The sequence below is a fragment of the Mus pahari genome, chromosome 9 (genome assembly GCF_900095145.1).
Source record: "Mus pahari chromosome 9, PAHARI_EIJ_v1.1, whole genome shotgun sequence".
Classification (NCBI taxonomy): domain Eukaryota; kingdom Metazoa; phylum Chordata; class Mammalia; order Rodentia; family Muridae; genus Mus; species Mus pahari.
The window spans coordinates 43,105,267-43,129,092 of NC_034598.1; the positions used below are offsets into that span (position 1 = coordinate 43,105,267).

Here is a 23,826-nt window from a genome sequence, read left to right on the forward strand (position 1 = left end):
ACGATATCACCTCAGGCCATCCTGGAGCTCACAGCATTCTGGTGAGATGCTAAAGGTTTTTTTTGTTTGTTTGTTTTTTGTTTGTTTTTTTTTGTTTTTTTTTTGTTTTTTTTTTTTTTGTTTTTCGAGACAGGGTTTCTATGTATTGCCCCGGCTGTCCTAGAACTCACTCTGTAGACCAGGCTGGCCTCGAACTCAGAAATCCGCCTGCCTCTGCCTCCCAAGAGCTGGGATTAAAGGCGTGCGCCACCACTGCCGGGCTAGTGTGAGAGTCTTTGGGGGGGGTGCTTCTTTCTTTCTCTCTCTCTCTCTCTCTCTCTCTCTCTCTCTCTCTCTCTCTCTCTCTCTCTTAGATTTATTTGTTTATTTTTATGTATATGAGTACACTGTAGCTGTACAGATGGTTGTGGGCCTTCATGTGGTTGTTGGGAATTGAATTTAGGACCTCTGCTCTCTCTGGTCAACCCTGCTCACTCAGTCCCTGTTTGCTCTGGCCCAAAGATTTATTTATTATTATATCTAAGTACACTGTAGCTGTCTTCAGATGCACCAGAAGAGGGTGTCAGATCTCATTCCAGGTGGTTGTGAGCCATCATGTGGTTGCTGGGATTTGAACTCAGGACCCTCGGAAGAGCAGTCAGCACTCTTACCCGCCGAGCCACCTCGCTGGCCCCAGAGGGTGTTTCACACCTAAACCACAGCAGACAAGTCGGGTGGGTGTGCATGAGAGGTGGGGGCCTGATGGGTGGGTGAAAGGAGCCATGTTCCCCCTGAGATCTGAGAAGGAGGACATGGGAGCTGAGGGGTGTCTCCGACTGCCCAGGCTGTAGCAGAATGAAGGCACACGCTGGGAGAGAGCACTGAAGGAGGGAGCACAGACGTGGCTGGAAGGCCTCGAAGATTCCTTTGGAGCCATGTGGGAAGACATTCTGCTTGCAGGATCTGTGTGCCCAGAAGAGCCAGAGCTAAGGGCTTGGAGATGTAGCAAGCTGATGGTTAGGAAGCCCAACCTTCTGTACCAATAAAGATGCTGGGTCCCCAGCCTCACTAGATGCTCATTCTGGAACAGAGGGCAGGCAACAAAGCCACACCCTCACTAAGGACTTACGATGGGCTATGACCCTTCTAGACATTGGAAGGCAGATGTTCTTATGATTTTGACGGACATGCCTTGCCTCAGAGTGTCCTGCCTGAGCAATGTGGACAAAAGACTCGAGAGATAAGCAAAGCCATCCATTGCTTGTGGCACCCTATGGTAGGTGAGGCTTCTCCCTGTGCCTAGGGTCAAGCCCTGCCCCAGAGGCTGGCACCTGCCTGACATCTCATCACCTCTGCCCCCTTGGAAGGAAAATGATTGGCATGCTTCAGTGGTGTGCAGGCTGACAGCATCACCATGCACTGATGCTAACTGTTTCAAGCACCTGCACCACATTTAAGTCCAGATGTGAAGGATGCCTTGCCACAGCACAGGCAAGAATGGACTGCTCAGGCTGGAGAGATGGCTCAGCAGTTGGAAGCACTGACTGCTCTTCTGAAGGATCCTGAATTCAAATCCCAGCAACCACATGGTGGCTCACAACCATCTGTAATGAGATCTGACGCCCTCTTCTGGGTGTCTGAAGACAGCTACAGTGTACTTGCATATAATAAAAAATAAATCTTTGGGCTGGAGCGATCAGGGCCGGAACGAGCGAAGGTCCTGAGTTTGATTCCCAGCGGCCACACGAAGGCTCACAACCATTTGTAGAGCTACACTGTACTCATATACATTATTTTATGTATAAATCTTTAAAAAAAAAAAAGAGTGAGCTGCTCCAAGCTGGGGCTTGTGTGGCAAAGGAGGTTTGAAGGTGCTCACTCTGCCTCCACATATGAACCCAGCCTCTTGACAGACATTGCTCATGCTGCCCTGGTAGGTATGGAATTGAGAAGGTACTAATTAGAGGGTACTCCTTCCCAAGAGCCTCAGGCCTTCGCTCAGATCTCAGAGCCAAGCAGCAAGCACTGGTACCCAGCCCTCAGGCATCCAGGGGTCTCAGTTACTGTTTTGAAGGCTTTGCATCCCGTGTCTCCATTTAGTTGGGCGGAGTAGCCATGTACTGGGCTGGGTGAAGTCTGAGAGCCCTCAGCAGGGCAGCCAGGAATGCTAACAGTGTCCTTGGCCGCAGGGAGAAGAGTCAGCTGGTGTCACCACACCCTCCTGCTCTGCAGCCTGCACTGGAAAGAGTGCTCTTTAAGCCACTGATAACGAGGCATGCGATCTTAATTGGATGCATGTCGTGCAAGGGGAAAATTGCAGTCTTGAGGGCAGGAATTTCTCCACTACCTGCAGGTTCAGGAGCTCTCATGGGTTGCTTGGAGGTAGCATAACTGTTCCTGCCTGGATGACATCAGAGTCACTGGGGAAGCGGAACAGTCAGGTTTTGTGGATGTGGGCCTGGGAGCCACCATGCATAACGTCCTGTGGTGGTTCTGATGGGAGAGAGATGGGGAGCCACGGGAGGGCTAGGAGCAGAGAGGGAGGTCAGCTTGTTGCAGAGACGCGCCCAGCAGCCAAGGTTGGATGCTAGGAGCAGAAGCCAGGAGAGGATGTTTGCTGTAGGCCAAGCTTTAAGAATAGCTGGGTTTTGGGCTAGAGAGATGGCTTAGTGGTTAAGAGCACTGACTGCTCTTCTAGAGGTCATGGTGACTCACAACCATCTGTAATGGGATCTGATGCCCTCTTCTGGTGTGTAGCTGAAGATAGCCACAGTGTACTCATCATTAAAAAAAAAAAGAAGGCCGGGCGTGGTGGCGCACGCCTTTAATCCCAGCACTTGAGAGGCAGGCATACGTGGATTTCTGTGAGTTGGCCTGGTCTATAGAAATAGTCCCAGGACAGCCAGGGCTACACAGAGAAGCCCCATAAAAAACAAGACAAAACAAAACAAAACAAAAAAAACCCAGTGTCATTTCTGAGTTCGAGGCTGGCCTGGTCTACAAAGTGAGTTCCAGGACAGCCAGGGCTACACAGAGAAGCCCCATAAAAAACAAGACAAAACAAAACAAAACAAAAAAAACCCAGTGTCATTTCTGAGTTCGAGGCTGGCCTGGTCTACAAAGTGAGTTCCAGGACAGCCAGGGTTATACAGAGAAACCCTGTCTCAAAAAACCAAACCAAACCAAACAAACAAAAACCCTGTGTCCATGCCTGGGCACAGGCACCAAGCATATTGTCCAGAAACTGTCACAACAAATGGCTTAAGCGTCAAGAACTAATCCTCTCACAGTTTTGTTGCCTTAGGTAAAAATTGCAGGAGTGGGCAGGGCTGGCAAGGGAAGCTCTTTCCCTATGCATTGTGTCTGCTGCCCTTGCTGCCCACACACTGGTGCTCCTGGGTCTAGGGCCAGCCTGTCCTCACCCTAACTGTGGTGCTTGGAAGACCTCACCAGGGGGACAGACATCTATCTAGAGTTCATCTTGTTCTCCACTTGCATTTTACAGCCACATCCTGACTTCTCATTCCGAGTGGGTCAACCACTGTGAAGTGCTATATTGCAACAGGGGATCAGAGAGGTGGTGCCAGGACTCTCCGTCCTTCCCTGCTTCCCTGGCTGGGTTCTGGACATGGCAGGCAGACCCTCCAAGGGTGGGTAAAGCCATGCTACAGGGAAGCATTGATGGCCTGGGTCAGCCTCTGGAGGGAAAAGCACTGTCACTAACCAGCTTAGCCTGGTCCTGGTAACTCCCTGAGGTAGTGAAAGTCTGGCTTAGCAAGCACTGGCCTCACACAGAGCTGAAGGCAACAGATGGCACAAGACCCCACCAGGGTGCAGGGGCAAACTGGAAAGTCAGGATTGGACTCAGCAAGGGCCAGAAGTGCTCAGGAGAGACAGGATGCACAGGAGGGAGCTGTCCCCAGGGACTGGAACAACCAGATCTTGCTGGCCGTCTAATGAGGCATAGCAACCCACAAGTCCTCTGGCTACTACACACCCTGGGACCTCCTGCCCCACCTCCTTTCCCTCGACTGCCCTTGCTCTTGCAAGGGCATGTCCATCACTACTGGCTGGACACTTGGACGACCCTGGCTTCCTGGTCCAAGCACCAACTTGGAACCCCTGAGGGTAGTGAGCTGGAAGCTGGCCTTCCTCTCCTCACGAGGGGAGACCTTGAGTTGGGTGAGATTAACCGTGAGCCTCAGGGGGAGGTTCGACTCAGATCCCAGGGAGAGAGGACCAATTCAAGACCCCCACCGGACACCACTGTTGTCTCAGGATGTGGCCCACTGAGGAATGGCCTCCAGAGATGGTACCTGGCATGGCAAAGCTCTGATGACAGGATTCAACTGGAGGTCTCAAGAGGTAGGTGATCCTAATTGCTGTGGGGTCCAGTGTCATACCTTAGGAAGTGGGAAGATCTGAATCGTGAGCCTTGGAAGATGCTGCTTCCGATAGCAAACATGGAGGAAGGGCCACAAGCCAAAGTGCTTCAGCCTTGTGTATGGAAAAGCTGGTGATTTCTGGTGCCTGGCACTTTCAGGAGCTGCTGCCATCCCATCTGAATACACTCGGCCTCCCAATATCTAAATAAACGGAGGTCTCCTTAAATGGAAGAAGTCAAGGCAGTAGTCACCGGACACTAGTTTATTCTGTCCCAGCCAGCCTCTGCAGGACCTCACATCCCCTCGTGCTGAATGGCAAAATAGGGACCCAAGGATCTCTTCTCTAAGACCCTCCCTTCCCTCTTGCCTCCATGCCTTTCTCTGAATTGCTCCAATGCCTTACACCTAAGCCCATAAAAACGTTATGGTCATGGAACTCCTATGCCTCACCATTCAATGTCGCTGTCAAAGGTCAAGGAGCCAGGTGGCACCAGAACTCAGGAGCAACTGAACTGTTCGATCGTTAGCCAATGGCTGGTCTTCAGATCCTTGCCGGTGGATCACCTGGGCATACTCCGTCTCTCAGTGCCCACCACAGAGAGCCATGTAGGAAGCCTTGGGGCTGGGCCCAAAGCACCCAATAGTCTCCTGAGACAGAAGAGAGTGAAGGGTGAGCTGCCGGCCACCACAAGCACACACTTTGGGGACAGTTTTTGGGAATCCAGGTGCTCCTTCTGAGCAGTCCCCACAAGAGACCAGCTGAGGAGAAATGACCACACCAAGACAACTGCAATGAAAATATTTATTTGGATAGTCATAGAAGACAACAGACCAGCACAAAACAGACACAGCTACACAGTGCTGACAGGTGCTCATGTCCACAAACACACTGATGGGGGACACGGTACACAGGGCTGGGGGAACTTGGGCAGGAGACCATCTGAGCCCAGAGCACGCCCCTCCTGCGCAGCAGGGACTGAGGGGCCAACTGTGCTTTGCTCTGAAGGTCAGGGGCCTCCACAGAGGCGTGGTCTCTGGGAAGGACTAGCGGGGAGGGGGGAGGGTTGGGCCAGCCCTACAGGTGCAGCCCATCCTCCAGTTGGTCCAGGTTTGCCACACATGGTTGAAATTCTGACAGGTTCTGTGTCAGGAATGGGCAGCTATGAAGCTAAGAGCATTCGAGATGTCGCCTGTGTCTCATCCTTAAAGAGCTTTGTTCATGAAGAATTCACCCCCATTCACAAAACACTGACATCACACGCCCCCTCTCCCACGCCTCCTCTCCCATCGTTCTGAAAATGGTCTCAGGTGTTTTGTGGGACTCAGGCCTGAGCTTTGAGGGAACTTCCTGCTCTGTGGGACATGAGGGAGAAGGATGTGCTAAGTCCATGTCCTCTACCATGTTCTGTCACCCCCAGGACACACCCTCCTCATGTCAGGCATGAATCTGGTAGCTCAGAGGCTTCCAGAGTCCCAGTCCAGGTCACTTACACCTGCCTTCATGGGGGCACTGCCTAGCCCTGCAAGGCAGGCCGTGGGGTGCATACATGGCTCTACCCAACGTCTCATGGGACTTGTTGGCTCCATAGAATGGGCAGTGAGGTATGGCCAAGGCTACACCAAGGCCTTCTGGGAGCTTCCAGCCATGGATGTCTGAGTGGCAAGCTTTCCCCTGTTCCCACCCACCTGTAGCCTCGGGGCAGAGGCAGCTCTAACCGGGTCAGGGTGGGGTTCCCAGGGCATCAGGGAGACCTTTTCCACCTGGAATGTGTATTCTATTGCACAAAGACCAGAAACTGCCTGACGGTGAGCCAGGGGAAGGAACAAGGAGATGCTGGCCTGGGGGAGCTCAGCCAGTCAGGGAAGGTAATCCAGAGGAGATCAAGACTCCTGCTCTGAGGACATCCTCTTAAAATTGTTTATTCCACTAGAAATTAAAAAAGGAAAGAAAGGAAGAAGGGAGGGAGGGGGGAGGATGTAAGGAAGGAGGGAAGAAAATAATTCCAGGAATAATTGTATGTGTGTGTATGGGGGGGGAGGTGTGAGTGTGAGCGTCTTACTCCATAGCTATCCTGCTGCCTCAGTCTCTAGGGTATGAGACTGTAGGTGTGTGTGTATCACCATGCCAGGGAAAAAAATTTCATTAACATACAAAAAATAAATACTGTTAAATTTAAAATTACACATTAGATTCTGGTTTAAAGCGAATTAAACTCACTAGGGTGCCGTGAAGGGAGAATATGGCCTATAAAACATTATTTTTATATTAATCTCTCCATAGAAAGTGCTTGCCACAAGAATAAACCAGAGTCAGCAAGGAAACACCGAAAATTTACAAATCGTCAGTTCTGGCCATGCTGACAACATAATGGCCTCCTGGGATGTCAGGCTGACCTGGGGACACACTGATTCCCATTTACTACCAGGTGTTGCACAATGCCAAGTCTGAGGCCTGACAGAAAGATGTACACAGTAAAAAACAACCAATGACTACTGTTTAATTTGCTGGTGCCAGCATCTGCCTGGGCCTGTGACACTGCTCTGGCTCCACCCTGACCCCTGCTGGTGGCTGCTGAGACTGCAAGTGGAGGTAGAAACCTCTCTTCTCTGGTTCTATAGGACTGGCACCTGCCAGCCATCTACAAGAGCTTTTTCCACCAAAAGTGTGGAAAAGCACCGGAATTGGCGCATGCATGCTCAGCTGCACCTCCAATTCAGGGTGCGTCTCTATCATTCAAGGGGTCACCACTTTCCCTACAGAGACTGCAGCTCAACTGTAACCTTACACTGAACCTGATCTCCCAGAACTGCCCCTTGGAGGGACACCCATTCTTAGCATCCACTGGTGGCTTTTGTGGTCAGCATCCATCTGTCACATGGACAGACATGGCTTTCCAGGGCCTCTCAGTGCAGGTAGCTGCGTGGATGTCTGGAAGAGAGGCACCCCAGATGGCAGCAATAAAAGGGAGCACTGGGCCGTGGCACCCTCTGGAAGGTTCACCACCAAAGACTGGGTCCATGCCTGTCCACTCAAATTCCAGTGCCCCAGAAGAAAGGCTCATGGAGGGCCCAGTGCAAGCAGGTGGGCCCAGCCCATGGTCACTGGGCATGTAAGAACTACCTAAGTATGGCTTGAAACCCCAAGTTAATGATTCCCTCAAAGGGCCGCAAGGAAGCAAGAGCTTGGAGACAAAATACACTCACTTCTTTTCCCCTTCACTTTATAGACAATGTAAGGTCTGAAGTAATGGGAGCTGGGAACTCTAACTAGCAGCTGCCCAGGAACACAGCAAAGGCCTCAGTGCTGCTCTGGCCAACCTGGCTCCTTCCAGGGCCCCTGCCTTCCTCAACCAGGACAGGAGACAGCCTGACCCCTAACAGCCTGTGCTGGTCGCTTATCTCAGGTGATGGTGCTGACATCATACTGGGAACACAGCCTGTGGGGCGCACAGTCCCCTCCTTTCAAATCTCCACCTCAGCACAGTGAAGCCCAGAGTGCTTCCACTGAAAAATCAAGCCACTTTTAAAAAGTGGGCTCTCACAAGTTAAAAAGACAAGGACCGCTGCGTCATTTTTTACAATCATTAACATACTGCAGAAGTACGACAGAGGACCAGGATTTCCACACAGGAGCAGGCAGCGACTTGAGAAGAATCACATGTGGGAATTCCTTCCTAGTATTCAGGAGGTTGAAGGAGATGTTTTGAGACAGAATTGAAGTCCCCAATAGGAAGTGGGTAACACTGGGCTAATGCAGCTTCCTTTCCAAACACATTATTTCCTTACTAAACTCTGGAAAGTGAAAGTAAAAGCCAATTCTGATTTGGATAACAGGGGCCTGCCAGCTGGCAGGGCCGCAGACGGTTCTCTGGAAAGTCTTCTCAGAGCTTGTGTCCGTGCTCAAAGCACTAATCGACTCCTCTTAGTCACATGCCTTAGCCACAGCTTCTGGTCCTGTCCTGTTAGCTCCAAAGCAGGTAGGAGGTCAACCGAGACGACACCAAAGTTCAGAGTTAGAGGAAGTTCTCTTGGGGTGTTGGGGTAGGATAGGAGGGGGCACACAGAAGTCACCCAGCTGTTAGCTCTGGGCTACAACAAAAGAGCTAAGCCTTTCCTGGTGTAGTTGCTGGTTTAGTCCAGTACACATAAAACTGCCACACAGTCCCTCTGTGCCAGAGGTTACCTCATCTCTCTCACAAGCTGTCCTCCAGCCCATGCCTGCCCTTAACCTTTTCATGTGTTTGAAGTAGGGGTCCAACATGTGCAGTTCTTTTTTTTTTTTTTTTTTTTTTAAATTGCTCTCCACTTTATGTTTTAGAACTGGGTCTCTCATCATTGAACCTGGAGATTATAAATATGAATACACTGGCTGGCAGGTGAGGCCCAGGGACGCTCCTGTCTCTACCTACCACCCTGTACGGCCACAGTTAGGTGGTGGGGATGGAACTCACGTCCTCGTGTTCTGGTAGCACGTATTTTGCCAGTAGGGTCACCTCTCCAGTTCAGTTTCAACACTTGCAAAGAAAAAGGAAGTTTCCCCAGTGACTGGCAGTGGTGTTCTCTGCTATCTAAGAGGCAGTGATGGGATTTCCTGTGTTAAGCCTTGGGGGAGGGAGGCTGGTCCTCATAAGATGCTGCCTTCGCTTTCCTTTTTCTTGGGGCTCAGAGGTGCAACATTGGGACCAGGCTTGGACACATGTCAGGCTTTGTGGTCTTACCAGAGAGCTTGCTAATCTTGTCCTGGGGTACTGATGGCCAAAGAACTTTTTAAAATTACATTGTGTGTGTGTGTGTGTGTGTGTGTGTGTGTGTGTGTGTGAGAGAGAGAGAGAGAGAGAGAGAGAGAGAGAGAGAGAGAGAGGGAGTCCAGTTCTCTGTTTCCTTCAAAGCTGTAAAAGGCTTATCAATAGGTACCTCAGAATATGGGCTGGTTCAGGTCCATGTGGACCAGCATCTCCTCCATCTGGGGCATTTTAATGGTGAAAGGGTATGGCCCTCAGCGTTCCATGGAGACCCTGTGCTTCTGGGGGAAGAGGGAGGCATAATGCACTCTCCACCTCTTCCAGCCTCCCAGGTCTCCTGACTGCGGAAAAGGGATACAGGTGCGGTAGAGAGATCATAATGTCATGAATGGAAAGTCCAAACTCACAGCCATGACTAGGGACCCTAAACTCTGGGAAGCAGAGCCAGGAAATTCACATGTCACAGTCTCCCACTGGGGTCTAAGAGCTGTCCCTGCATACATAATGCCAATACGCTCTGTAGAGAAGACCTTCCGAGGAGGCAGAGAGCTAGCTGGCTTCACATGAGGTGGGCACAGAATCCAGAAATGAGGGTGAGGGGAGGGGAGAGAACCCGCACTTAAGTCTGCCACCAGGGGGCAGGAGCCACCTCTGTCTCTCCTTCCCTGTCTGTCCAAACCCCTGTGCAGCAATGCACTGTCCCCAGCAGCATGTGGCAGGTGCACTGCCACCTGACAGTCCTGCGGGGGCTGGGTGAGTGCCCACAAGAGCCCAGTGAGGCAAACTTTCCTGAACTCCCGAGCTGCCCTGCGCTCAGCAGCTCAATCCTATGTTGGTCAACTTCCTAGAATTTGCTCCAAGTTACAGGAGACCCTGCAGACATCCAGGCGGCTTGCAGATCTCCTGGAATGTTCAGGTTCCTTAAAAGGTCCCTGTCACAGTGACCACATGCTTGTGCGCCTACCCAAGCACGGGGATCTGAAACCTTCCCACGCAGACCAGCAGCTGCATATGTCTGACATCCTGGGACACCCACCCAAAGAGCAGCAGAGACACAGAAACTCTAATGCAGGAACAAGGGAAAGACCAGAATGGCAATGAAGATATTTGGCAGAATTCTTCCAATGCCAACAGTTAAGACCTAACCCGATTTTAAAGACAGTGCCGACACAGGCAGTCTATACATGATCAGGACTGTGTATACACAGGGGGCAATGACAGCCAGTGACCAACAGAAAGGTCCAGAGGCAGCAAGCTGGCCTCCTCCACCTTCCTTCCACATACCTATGAGTCAACATGAGGCAGTCAGAGGCCCAGGGCCTTTGGGGAAGGGACCATGGTTCTGAATCACATATTTCTACGACGGCTTTGTCATTTTTTAAAAAAATAGCACAATGGCACATTTTCACGCTAGAGACTGGCTGAGACCCAACTCTCAGGTAGAAACACGATGTCGAGTTTCAGTCATGGCTCTAAGGCAGACGTTACAGCTTTTCACAGGGATGGAGACAGACACCTCAGCTCTCTGTGTGTCGGGGTGAGTGTGCGTGGTCCTCACAGCACTGTGGCCTGCACAACGATCTCTGGGTCCTCGATGTCCCTTTTGCTCTGGACCATCCTCAGCTCCAGCTGAGCCGGGCTGGGCTTCTGTCCTTCTCCTGCTTCAGCTGCAGAGCACGGACGGGGAAGATCAGGGCAGGCAGGATGGAACCTGAGACATCCTTCCCTCTCCCACAGTTCTGAGTTCCTGCTTCAGGAGGGGGCGCCACACTGCCCCCTGCTGCCTCACTTCTAACATAGCAGGAGGCAGAGGCTGGAATGGAGAGCTTCCCCCTCCCTCTAGCCCAACTCCAGACAGGGACTACCCCCATGGAAGACAGCACACAGACAGGTACCTTTCGCACACCGGATGGTCCTCTGTAGGACGTGCTGCATGGCAGACACTGTTTTCTCACAGGCCACCTATGGAGAGGACAGAGAAGCAGGGCAATGGTCCACCTGCTGAGCATCCCTGTACAGAGGGCATCCTCAAGTACCAGCTCCCTCAGTCACCACAGAGGTGGCCTCACTGTCCCTCACACCCACACTGGACCCAGATGGGCCCACACTGGGCTGACTGCAGGATAGCCCCTCACCCCAGAGATGTTTCTGCATCAGTCTGTATCTGGAGGGTCCCCCAAAGCACATGCTAGAGGCTAAGCCCTGTCTGGGGTGCTACTGGAGGGATGGCAGCTTCCGGAGGTGGGGCCTGGTGCAAGGTCTTTTGCTTCCTAGATCCCACTGTGATGCACAGCTACAGGTCGCAAAGCAACAAGGCCAGCTCACCAGGGACAGATACCTCTAAAACCATGAGTAGACAGAAACCTTCGCTCTTTATAAAGGATCTCGGGTGTTTTGTTACAGCAGTGGAGAAAGTGCCAAGCTGATGAGGTCCACTCCCTGTGGACCGAGATGCATCACTGGATGGGGCATCACTGACCTTGGGACGATATTGGGCGCACCTGGTGCTTAATTACAATCCCTAAGAATAATTAGTTTTAAAGACTCTAAAAAGGAAAAGAGCTCTGACCCACCCCGAGTTCTGGGAACTGCCAGAGGACCCTGCCAGTTCCCAGACACCCCTCAATTCCCTGACATGGATTGGAAGGACCAGGACTTGTCTTGGGAGCCCCGAGGTGAGGCTCCACAGGGCAAGAGATGCCAAAACTCAGCTGCTCTGTGCAAAGGAACCCCCACTGCTGCCAATTAGACTGGACAAGGCTGGCTGGCCCTACACCTGAGGGAGGCTGGAGCAGAGCCAGTCCAAGCGAAAAGGAGTGAGCATGCTAGACTTAAATTCAGAGTTTTCAAAGGACGTGACACATGAGGGCCTGTTTCCCTCTCCATCGTAAAAGCAAGGAGTCAGAGATGTGGTCAGAGCAGGGTAGGAAGGGTGGTGGGACAGACCAGGGTCCCCACATCTAACTGCCACCTCTAGGTGACAGCTGATCCTCTCCTCCTCCTCCAGTCTAAAGGAAGGCAGCCCTCACCTAGCTATGCAACCATGTCCCGTATGGTGAGGGACATCAACCGTCTGCAGGGCTGGGACAGTCTACACTGGGTAGGGACTGTTCCAACTGTTCTTTTTCTTTTTGTATTTGCTATTGCTGGCATGGAACCCAGGCCTTGTGTGTGCAAGGTAAGTGCTCCATTGAGCCCTGAGCCCAGCCTTTGCAACTGTGCCTTCAACAGCACTGGGGGAGAACATGCTGGCTTTGAGCTGCTGGGGAGTTGTGTATAAAGGGACCTGCTGCTTGGTCATCATGCGGCTTTTCTGATCACGGGCAAGGAGAGCACAGATGAAGGACACTGCCTTAAGAAAACTCCTCTGCCCCAGCTGAGCCATACATTGAATCAAATACTGCACGAGAAAAGCCCCAGCATGACCCCCCCCCCCAAAGCTCCGTCTCACCTGAACTCCAGATATGGCTCGGGTACACCCCTAGTACTAATTTGGTCCTATCTCTACACAAGGTAAGTCTACACAAGGGATGGACAACCAACCATAGGAAGACCTATCTCCATGACAGGAATAAGAGCAGAGGTGTGCATTCTCAGTTTACTGCCTTTTTACCCCCAAGGTCAGTGTCTGTTAAGTCTGGCAATGGCTACATAACAGGAAACAATCTGGGTTATACACCGGAAAATGTGGTAAGAATAATGAAATTTTGGTTTCTTAAACACACACACACACACACACACACACACACACACACACACACACACACACACACACACAGAATTATAATTTGTTTTCATTTTAATCCCAGGTATGGGATATGAGCTGCTTCAGATGGTCTGCAGCAGGTGACTATGATTTGCCTCAGGCTCTAGCAAAGGCATGGTTTTGCCAGCTGCAGATTGTGTGCTGTTTGGAATTCTGGGAACTCTTCAGAGGGTATATAAATGCTAGGGCCTCAGTTAGTAATTGTGCTCAGCTCAAAGAATAAACAAGAAAGAAATTAGATTCAGATCTCTCTCCCTCCCTCCCTCCCTCCCTCCCTCCCTCCCTTCATTCTCTCCTCTCCAGTTAGGGGGTAAAACCAGGGGGATAAAGGGTGCAAAAAGGAACCCACAAAGTAGCAAAGACCAGCAACAGAAGTGGCTCCTGCTCATCAAGGAGGAACCTGAAAGGCTGTGTGGGCCCAGGATTTCTGGCTGAATCCTGTGTGAATGGTAGTTTCTGTCCTTTAATTTTTAAAATTAATTTACTTTTTATACCCTGAGGGTCAAAACCCAGGTCACATGCTTGCACTAGACCTACATCCAGAGTTCCCTGGGTACCAACTTTCAAATCCAAGCCCCTGAGGCTTTGTTTCCACGTCATCACTTCACAAACATGGCAACAGACTGACGGGGTGGCTTCTGGGTCAATGGTCACCTCCACCCTCCCACACACTCTTGGCTCAGGCCCAGGCCCTACTAACCCACTCTTCTTCATGGTTAGAACCATAGCACACTATCTCCTCACCAGGAGTTCGAGGGAATGGTGGGGAGGAGCAATAGGTACAACTGACCTTGAGATTGTCTGGGTGCTTGTGTGTCCACGCCAGAAGCATGGCAGCAAAGAGGTCTCCAGTGCCCACAAAGACAGCTTCCACCTTGCGCATCTCCATCCGGATGCGCTGGGTCACCGTGGAGCCGTCAGGCTTCCCTGGGGGAGGACATAAGCCAGGTCACTGGGTCTGAGACTTCTCAGCCAGATACTGGTCACCCCTACAGTAAGAACCTGTCAGCCCATCTTGTCCCCACGTCTCTGAAGTGACGGGAAAGTCAGCACTGCCCATCCTGCAGATGGTCACACAGAGGTGGTGTGGCATAATTGAGTAGCTCTGGGACTCGTGTCATAACCAACCCCCAACTGCCTCCACTGTCCCAAAGGAGAGTCAAACACTGGTCCCTAGAAGATGTCGTCAGCAGGGTGTTGAACACTCAGTGTGCCAGGAACTGCCTGGATACATTGCCTGTCTGTGTCTACATGCATGTGTGCAGCACACAAGCATTCAGATACATAACCCTAGACCCTTGTGCATCCAGAACGCTCACTGGAGCCAATGTGTGTGGACTTGAGGTTCCTGACAGCCAGTGGCTCAGCTCTGTGCATTGTAATACCGTTCAAACAATTAACTAAAGTGTTGCTTGTATATGCAGTCACCACAGCCCAACAGTTATCTATACCCTCTGGCCACCTGGGCCACAGAAGCCATTTGTAGCTGGCCTCTGGAATAGGCCACAGGCCTACAGTAGGGTAGCTCACGAGACATGAGAACTTGCCAATTCAGGCACTGCATGGATACCAGTGCATCCAGAAAGTAGGAGTGGGTGAGTCTGCTCATGTCCCCAGTACCCCATCCAGCCCTACCAGGCTCCACAGAGCCCTGTCCTGAGCCTGCCCTCTGTCTGACTATCCTGGGGGGCAAGAGCAACCAGCCCCTTGCTGACCCAGCATGAGCTTCCTCCTGTTGAGCCCCAAACATCCTCTGAGGCCTGAATGCCATGGTCTACATAAACAATGGGCCCAAGAGCATGTGAGAGAGAGCAGGTGGGACAGGCACTTACGAATCCTCTGGCTGCCCAACGCGATCAGGTAGTCGCTGCCCTGAGGGGAGGGCAGGTCAGAGCTGGTGATGACCACAGTGTCGGGACCCATACAGTGCAGCAAGTCCATCACCTGCCAGCAGCAAGGGAGAGTGTCAGCACCAACACACTGGGGCTCTTCCTGACAGGCAAGCTTCCCAAGGGCACAGGAGGACAGGCCCCAGTAGGCCACTGTCCTCTCTGCAATTAGAGATGGAGCAGCCAGGCATGACCAGCACGCTTGACCTGGAACATTGCAGACACATGGCCAAGCCGGTGCCCAGCTACCTATAGTCAGACCACTGAGAGTTGAGTGTACAATGAGGAAGCGAGGGGTCTCACCTCAACTCCTGAGGACCTAGGAAGCTAGTCATATCCACCAACGAGGAGCAAGCTTCCCTCGGAGCTGGCTTGTATTGTTTTGTTTATTTATTGATTGGTTGATTAATTGAGACAGGATCATACTATACAGTCCTGGCTGACCTGAACTTGTATGTAGACCACGCTGGTCTTGAACTCCAAGAGTTCATCAACTCAAAGACTGCATCTTTCTTTCAAATGCTGTGAGGCATGACACCAGGCTCAAGTGGGTTTAAACCTAACGGATGCCCCAGTCCGCATTGCCTTCCTCCGAGGGCACACTCTTGGATGCCTATACAAGTGGATGAAGGTGTGAGTGGACTTAGCCACTGTCCACTCACAGGGGGAGATGACATACATGGACTTATATACTACATACACTGTACTCTCTAGGGTCACAGAGGGTGGACAGGATGGCTTCAGTGGTGTATGGGGCTGCTTGGGTGTGACACTGAAGACGCCCATCATGGGGCTGGAGGGATGGATCAGCACTTAAGAGCACTAGCTGCTCTCGCAGAGGACTCAGGGTCAGTTACTAACACCACCATGGTGGCTCTCAACTGTCCTTAACTCGAGTTCCAAGGGATCTGATACCCTCTTCTGGCTCTGAGGATACAAGACACACACATGGTGCACACATACACATGCAGGAAAACACACAGAAGACACAAATAGATAAGTCTTTAAAAATGGAAGATGCGGCCTGGCAAGATGGCTCAGCAGGTAAGAGCACCAACTGCTCTTCTGAAGGTCCTCAGTTCAAATCCCAGCAACCACATGGTGGCTCACAACCATCTGTAATGGGGTCTGACATCCTCTTCTGGTGCGTCTGAAGACAGCTACGGTGTACTTCTGTATAATAATAAATAAATCTTTAAAAAAGAAAAAAAAAAAAATGGAAGATGCCCATCAGCCCTAGACACATGCAGCTCACAGGCCCAGTGAGGAGCTGTCACCAGAAGCTTCTGGGTGGCTCCTGCCTGCCGCCTGCTTGTTTCTGGGTAGGATGGTGTGAACTGAAGGTAACCAGAACAGTGTTGGGACATGATGGTGACTCAGGTGGCTGGCACACTGCAGGCTATGGACCTCAATAGATGAGATCATGTCCAGAGCTCACACAGTGCCTGGCACAGTAGGCACTCTTCACACACACTGACTCCCCTGGGCTGATGTGTGAGAAGACACACTGTATGCTGAGGCCACAGCTGAGTGACCACAGACCCAACGTCTTAGGATGACTGCCGTCCTCTAATGCATGGTGTCCTCTGGGCACGGTTGTGCCACGAGGCAGCTGAAGCCATGAGCCAACAGCATACTCAAATCAGAAGAAGGTGGAGGTGGAAGGAAGGACCTCTGGGGGGGCCGCAGAGGGAGTGCACCCCACCTGCCCCTGTATTTTGGACCTCCGGTCTCCAGAGCTGAGAGAGAACACTTTGCTGTGGCAGCCACAGGTCACAGACAGGGAGGGACACGTGGTGGGCTGAGTATAGAGCTGACAGAGGTATCAGTCATTGACAAGGCGCTCATCACAACCCAGGGTCAGAACTCAGTATCCCCCAGGTGCCCATGCCTTCCTGAAGATGGGTGTCCGTCTCCTTCCCCGTGAACAGGGCAGTGTGTGAAGCTCTCCTTACCTCGAAGGCTTCTTCCTGGCTGTGGATTTTTCTGCCACTCAGCAACCTGGAACACAGACGGGAGGGGTGAGCCAGACCCTATAGTACAGCCATCCTGATGCCCGACCTACATCCCCACAGGAGCCGTCACAGCATCTATTGGCCATGAGAACCAGGCAAGGCCTGAACACAAAATGAGAGGTGGGAAGGTCAAGGGTGATGTGTGTGATAAGGGAAATTGTATACATGGTGATGCTCTCAACAGTGGTGAACCCTATAGAGGGCAGTAGTCAGAAACAGCACCCACACGCCCACTGACTTCCACCACTGCTCAGTCAGGTAACCAATATTCAAGGAACTCTGAGGGCTGGAAAGACCAGCACTCCCTAGCTGTCCGCCTCAGCCTGCTGGAAGCAGAGGGCCCTCAGCTGCTGAGTCTAGCCACACCCACCAGTGAGTGTATACAGTGCTTACAGGACCCTGCTCACAGGGCAGAGAGGCCTGTGCCCTGCCAGGCTGGGCAACTGGCAGTGTTTTTTGGAAGTTGGTTCTGTAGCTAATCAGGGCCATGTGAGCTGAGCTCTGAGAGGGATTTGTGGCCTGCAGCTCCACCTGAGCCTTCCCAGTCACATCAGCCCTCAGCTGGACATGCATGACCTCTTTGTCTTCTTGGAGCATCTGGCCAGCAGGGAGGTGCTATGGGGCAACAGGATCATGGACCAAGAACCAGAAGGGAAGAGTTCTTGTCATTCCCTAGAGATAATGGGAACCACTCCAGGGTTAGGGTCCAGGTTTACAGGCCAGGGCGACATGATCGGTCTAGTGCAGGCCAGGTTTTCTACGGGCCACCTAAAAGCCTGAGGGGGCATATGTGGGGCTGCCAGGGCACATGTGAAGACAGGCCCGGGCTCTGCAGGGCTCTCTGGGGGCATCTGGTCCTTGTGTACTTACTCAGCCTCAAACTGGTTGGGAGTGATGATGTCAGCCACGGGTACCACTTTGTCCCTGTACACAGGAAGGAGGTCCTGGGGAACATACTGCACAGCACAGGAGACAGAGGAGGAGGCTCACTCACATGGAAGGAGCCCAGCAGGGGAACAATCCCAAAGCCCAAATCCTGAGGGGACGGACACCTGGCATTGCCACCATGAGGAAACACACAACTGAGGACCCAGGTGACATGGACAGAGAAGGGCCTGGGGCAGGACCTCAGCTCACCAGAACCCAGAAGGGAGGAAGGGAGATAGGGAGCTAAGACACAGGACCACACAGGGTGACTTAGGCAGCATCAGGCCTTTGGGCCCTGCCAGCAGGAACCATATGAGTTCTTATTCTGTAGCCCAGGCTCGAACTCATAGCAATTTCCCTATTTCTTTCCAAGTACCATGGTTACAGGTGTGACTCACCAAGACCAGTTTAAAACTATCTTTAGCTTTTGTTTGGCTGAGGATGGACCCGGGGTATTTTGCCTGTCGGGCTAGCATGGTCTACTACTCCAGCTCCTTTTTAAAAATCTGGATTCAGCCTAGCCTCAAACTTGCACTCTTCCTGCCTCAGCCCCCAAGTAACGAGGATCACGGACGCCCACTGCCTGCTCTCTGACATCCGAGTCCCACGCGACAAGGAAATAAGTTTGCTCCCATGATGCTTTGCAGCACTAGTATGTGGTCCAGGGTTCCAATCTCTGCCCTTCCAGTTAACCTGGAGGCCTAAGGTCCTACCCTGATGGACATCTGCTGACTGGCACAAACTGGAAAAGAGCTAAAGATAGATTGGGCCACCTGCAAAGCAAGACCCCTAGACTTGGGTCTGATCATGGAATCAAAAAAATTCTTACATAGCCATGCTTGGTGGCTGATACGCATCTCGGTGGCAGAGTATGTGGCTGGTATGTGAGAGGCCACGGGCTTGACCCCCATGATGTCTCTACTGGACAGAGGAGCAACTGTCCTGCAGTCAGGGGCAAATGGCTAGCCCTCCTCCTTGCTAGAGCTTCCTCCAATCAAGCTTTCTGGGAACACATCAGGAAACACTCGCTTCTGTGTCCACACCTGGAGGTTTACTGAACAGCTTGCCCACTGTTGACAGACTGTCTATGGCTGCCATGGGACACATGGGCAGCCTAGGCAGGCATAGATGCTACATGCCTGCCTGTATAGGGCCACCCTGGTTTACTTGGGAAGGGGACCCTCACTTGGTTCAAAGCAGATGACGGACCACATGTTAACAGCGAGTCCACTCACCATGGAGCCTTCCCCGTTCCACTTGTCGCCCATCACAGGGTCACACACTGCGGGGACAGGGGACAGAACATCTGGTCACCAACTGCTTGCTGTGGCCTCTGACCACGGATATGCGCACTGTCTGCTTTTTCTTTTCTTTTGTTGTTTGAGACAGGGTCTCAGTGTGTAGCCCACGACAGCCTTAGACCCACAATCTTCCTGTCTCAGCCTCCCACACAGTATGCCCAGCTCCACACTCACCTTTTTTCTCTTAACTGACAGGAGGGTTTCCATAGCAACTGCCCTACCTGACATTCACGTCAGCAATGCAGGGCTCCCAGCTCCCCACAGCTTCGCCAATTCTTGCTGTTTCTATTTTCCTTCTGCTTTTGTGTTTTCATTACACTAGCCTAGATGGTGCAAGTATCTCATTTCTTTTTTTTTTTTTCCCCCCCCCAAGACAGGGTTTCTCCGTATAGCCCTGGCTGTCCTAGAACTCACTCTGTAGACCAAGCTGGCCTTGAACTCAGAAATCCACCTGCCTCTGCCTCCCAAGTGCTGGGATTAAAGGTGTGCGCCACCACCACCTGGCAAGTATCTCATTTCTTAATTTTTAAGCTTTATTTGGTGTGTAGGAGTGTGTGCCTGTATGTATGTACATCTATACAGGCATGTATGTATGTATGTGCCTGTATGTATGTACATCTGTATAGGCATGTATGTATGTGTGTGCCTGTATGTATGTGCATCTGTACAGGCATGTATGTACATACAGCCCAGGAGGTCACACAAGAGCATGAGATCACCTGTAATGGGGCAGCTGTGAGCTGGAACTGAACTCTGGGCATCTTCTGCAAGGAGTGTGTGCCCTTGACTGATGACAAGGTTTCACTTTGCCCTGGCTGGCTCTGAACTCACTATGTAGCTGGGATGACCCTGAACTTCTGACCCTCTGAGTACTGGGATTACAGGCACAGACCACATTGAGTTTCCGTGGTCCTAGGGATCGAGCTGGAGGCTTCATTTATGCTGAGCCCCATCCAAGGCTCTACCAACCAAGCCACATCCCTAGTCCCTAAATTTAAAAAATAAAAAGCATAACAATCCTTATGGCTACACAGAACAATGTGTTCCCTAGAAACTTGCACTTTTCTGCAAAGACAATTAGGTCCTTGGGGTAATTTCACATTTAATTCACCATCACTCACCTCTCTGTCTCTAGAACACTTTTCCTCAGGTCCCCTGGCCTGGCATCCTGCCCTCCCCCTGGCCTGCCTGAGTCTCACAGTATTTTCCCAGGTTCAAGCACATTCCCTTTAGGCCACAGTCCACAGCATGGACAGCAATGGGCTATTGGCCTTCGGGGACAGGTCTACTGTGCACTCCTGGGAGACTGGCACTCAGGATCCAGCCTTGGACTATGAGTCTGGTAACACTGTCTCTGTTCCATGTGGCACATGAACCCTTGTTACCTGGGATGTTCCCAAAGGTCAGTACTTGTGGACGAAGACAGGAAGATCCCAGAAGTACAGGAGGGGTTTTGATGGAGGTTTGATGGATGATGGGAGGTTAGATAATTGACAAGTAACTGAACCTTCAAGACATATCTTTCCAAAAAGATATTTATTTTGTGTGCATGTGTATGTGCCTGACTATGTCCACGCAGGGTAGTATTCCCCACACTATGCAGACAAACTAGATATGTCACCTCCTCACCACTGCCTACAACAGTTTACCCTGCCTGGAGTATCAACCCCACCTCAACCTCTTTAAGGTCAGACCTCTTGCATCTTGGGCACCCCAGGCCTTCATCCATAATTAACCCCTCCCTTCTCATGCCCTCCATGGGAAACCCTAGGGTCACCCTGAAAAACTTCCCAATCTTCCGGATGACTAGGCCACAAGGCTTCTCCTTAGAGGTCTCATGAGTCAAACAACTAATAGATAAAGGTTAGGCACGAAGGGAGGTGGCCAGAAGACAGAATGTTCCCTTCCCCATTAGGAGCAGCATAAAGGGGTACTAACCATACACGAGTCGAGAGTTCTGTTTCTTCAGCTCCTGCACAATGTCCACCACCATGGCCAGGAAAGACTTGTCTCTCGTGTAACCTTGGGAGGAAAAAAAAAAATCAGGTTTATCCGCTCAAGACAGGGCACACTGACCACCAGACCATCTCCATCACGAGGCCAGACGCTGTGGCTAGGGATACAGGAAGTTCCCAAAGGCCTGTACTCAAGGACGGGAAGACAGGAAGATCCCTAAGTACATGAGGGGTTTTGATGGAGGTTTGCTGGGTGGGAGGTTAGATAATTGACAAGTAACTGAACTTTCAAGATATATCTTTCCAAAAAAATTATTTATTTTGTGTGCATGTGTGTGTGCCTGACTATGTCCACGCATCAAGTGTGGGCATGAGTCCTCGGAAGTCAGGAGATGGTGTCAAAACTCTTGGAGCTGGCCTTACCTATGGTTTTGAGCTATCATGTGTGTGCTGCAAACTGACCCTGGGTCCTCTGCAAGAGTGGTAAGTGCTCTCAACCACGGAGCCCATCTCTCTAACTCCTGTGTCTCTTTCAAAGTTTTTATTTCGAGGCCGGAGAGATGGCCCCATGGTTAAGAGCTGTTCTGCCCCAAGTTCATACATAACAGATCCCAACTGTCTATAACTGTAGACCCACCGGATCCAATGCCATTTTCCGGTGTGCACAAAACACCTATATACATAATACAGAGCTAAATTTTCTCTTTGGAGGCAGGGTCTCACTCCAAAGCTCTGGCTCATCTAGAACCATCTATGTAGACCAGGCTGCTGCCATTGAACTCAAGAGTGCCACCTGCCCGTGTGTGAGGGGATTTTAGGTGTGTGCTACCACCACATTCAGACAAAACATGGCACCTTCAGTGATTCACAGAAATCTAAGTTGGGGGCTGCAAGGATGGCTGACTGAATGGGGATGCCTGCTGTCAAGTCTAAAAACCAAAATTAATCCCTGGAACCTACACAGTAGAAAGACTCCACACCCATGCTGTGGCACTGTGTGTGCAACTGTGTGAATGTACACAAACGTACACACTTGTGTACATTAACACACAGACTAATAGGTAGTAAATACAACCAGAAACATTAACCGATGACTTCTGGGTAGCAATATTGCACCCTCAACCTGGGGTGGCGGGGGTGGGGCGAGATGCTGATCTACAAGTGCCTCTGGATGGTACTGGTGCCTAGATACCCCAAGACCCTCTGTGAAGGAGTCAGGAACCAGGTAAGAGTCCAGTGAGGGAAATCTGAGCCTATCCCTGTCCCCAGCAGGATGGGGACCCTGGGGATGCTTACCAGTGAGCACGTAGTCATACTTATTGACATTGTTCACTTTGAGACCCTCGTACAGCTCATGCAGTTCCTGGGACTTCAGCACCTGGCCCTTCCAATGGGCATAGCCTATAGGAAGAAAACAAGCTAAGTATGGATGGGGGAGATCAGGCTTCTCATGCGGCCACCTCAGCTCATGACAGGCCCCTCCCCTCCTCGAGGAGACCCAGTGAGGTGATCTTCTGAGGGCTGGCCTTAGCCCCAGACTGGATGCTCTGTGCCCAGAGCCTCAGTGGGACCCAATACCCAAAGCAACCCTGTTCCTACACTGGGGGCCGAACATTGGTCTCCACCCTCCCAAGCCTGGTTCCTATCAAATCAGTACAGGGCAGTAGAGACTCACTCAGTAGAGACTCATCAAAAGATGGGACATGGGTAGGAACTCATGGGCACACACAGCTGCTTATTTCTCTATTCAAAAGGGCATCTCAGGGCAGCCCACCCAATCCCTACCCCTGAGCCCAGTCTAGTTCCCAGTCTCCTCTATGTGTTTCTCGCCACCAAAGCCAAGTTGCTGGGTCGCTGTTGCCTGACACCCCTGGCAGGTAAGGGCTCATCCTGTCCCCTCCCACTCTCCCACAAACAAATCAAATCTCTGCCAAAACAAGTCATGGGTCAAATCCTAGCAAGAGACAAGCATGAACAAGAAACAGGTCTGGTCCAGGCATACAACCTGCCCTTCTAACTGGTATGGCCAGGACCCCTAGGCCTCTGGGACCCTTCTTGAGATACAGGATACCTGGGCACCCACTCTACAGAAATATAGATGCCCAGTGGGGCCAACCACTGACACCCTGAATTTCACCAAAGCAAACTATGTCCATTCAGCATCTCCAGTCTTCCAGGTACACACACAGCCCCTCTAAGGTACCCAGGTGTTGTTTTCAGTGCCTGTGGAGCACCAGCTGGAGCACAGCATGACCGTGATCCCCCACAGCATGGCAGTGATCCCACACAGCACACTCCTCTGAGCTGAACTCAACCACACTACTCAACATCCAAGCTCTCATTTGAACACAAGTAAGAAATAGTCCTCAAAGCAGCAGCGAGAGTCAGTGGGGTCCATGCAGTTCACTGGAGGCCCTGGACCATCCGGGACTTCAGATGCAGGGGCACAGGTCCTGAGCAGCCACTGATCACGGAGACCCACTGACAGCTCCTATCTGAGGCTCCTATCTTCCTCCCTGTTTAAAACACATTACACTCACAAGTGTGTTAAATCCTCTCTGAGCTTCTACAGCTGGCTGGTGACCAGCTGGGCTGCTCTGGGACACTTTGAGCTCCCAAAGTCCCCTTTGTGTTCAGAACAATGTCAGGACAGGCACTATTAAACACCAGAGTGGCTTTGTTCTCTTGCCAGTACAGAGAACAGAGAGCTACACTCACCATGGATTCCAGAGGCCGCAGGTCAGGGCTGTGCGGAGCACACACTTGCACCAAACCATTCAAGGGGCTTCCAAGGACAGTTCCCTTTAGCAATAAGCAGTGCTGTATTTGGGTTGCCAGAACAAGACACACACACACACACACACACA

The 23,826-nt window shown here is 51.5% G+C and overlaps 1 protein-coding gene across 1 annotated transcript in view; it reads right to left on the reverse strand.

The window, feature by feature from the left end:
* Positions 1–8,628: 8,628 nt before the first annotated feature.
* Pdxk (pyridoxal kinase) overlaps positions 8,629–23,826 on the reverse strand; it is a 25,752-nt gene continuing 10,554 nt past the window's right edge. The window contains exons 3-11 of the mRNA XM_021205444.2: positions 22,256–22,360; positions 20,943–21,026; positions 18,939–18,985; positions 17,647–17,732; positions 16,717–16,762; positions 14,705–14,816; positions 13,663–13,799; positions 11,002–11,068; positions 8,629–10,773 (exon numbers count right to left, since the gene is read on the reverse strand). Coding sequence (XP_021061103.1) covers positions 10,661–10,773; positions 11,002–11,068; positions 13,663–13,799; positions 14,705–14,816; positions 16,717–16,762; positions 17,647–17,732; positions 18,939–18,985; positions 20,943–21,026; positions 22,256–22,360 — 797 coding nt within the window. The 3' untranslated portion in view covers positions 8,629–10,660. The remainder of the gene's footprint in view (positions 10,774–11,001; positions 11,069–13,662; positions 13,800–14,704; positions 14,817–16,716; positions 16,763–17,646; positions 17,733–18,938; positions 18,986–20,942; positions 21,027–22,255; positions 22,361–23,826) is intronic.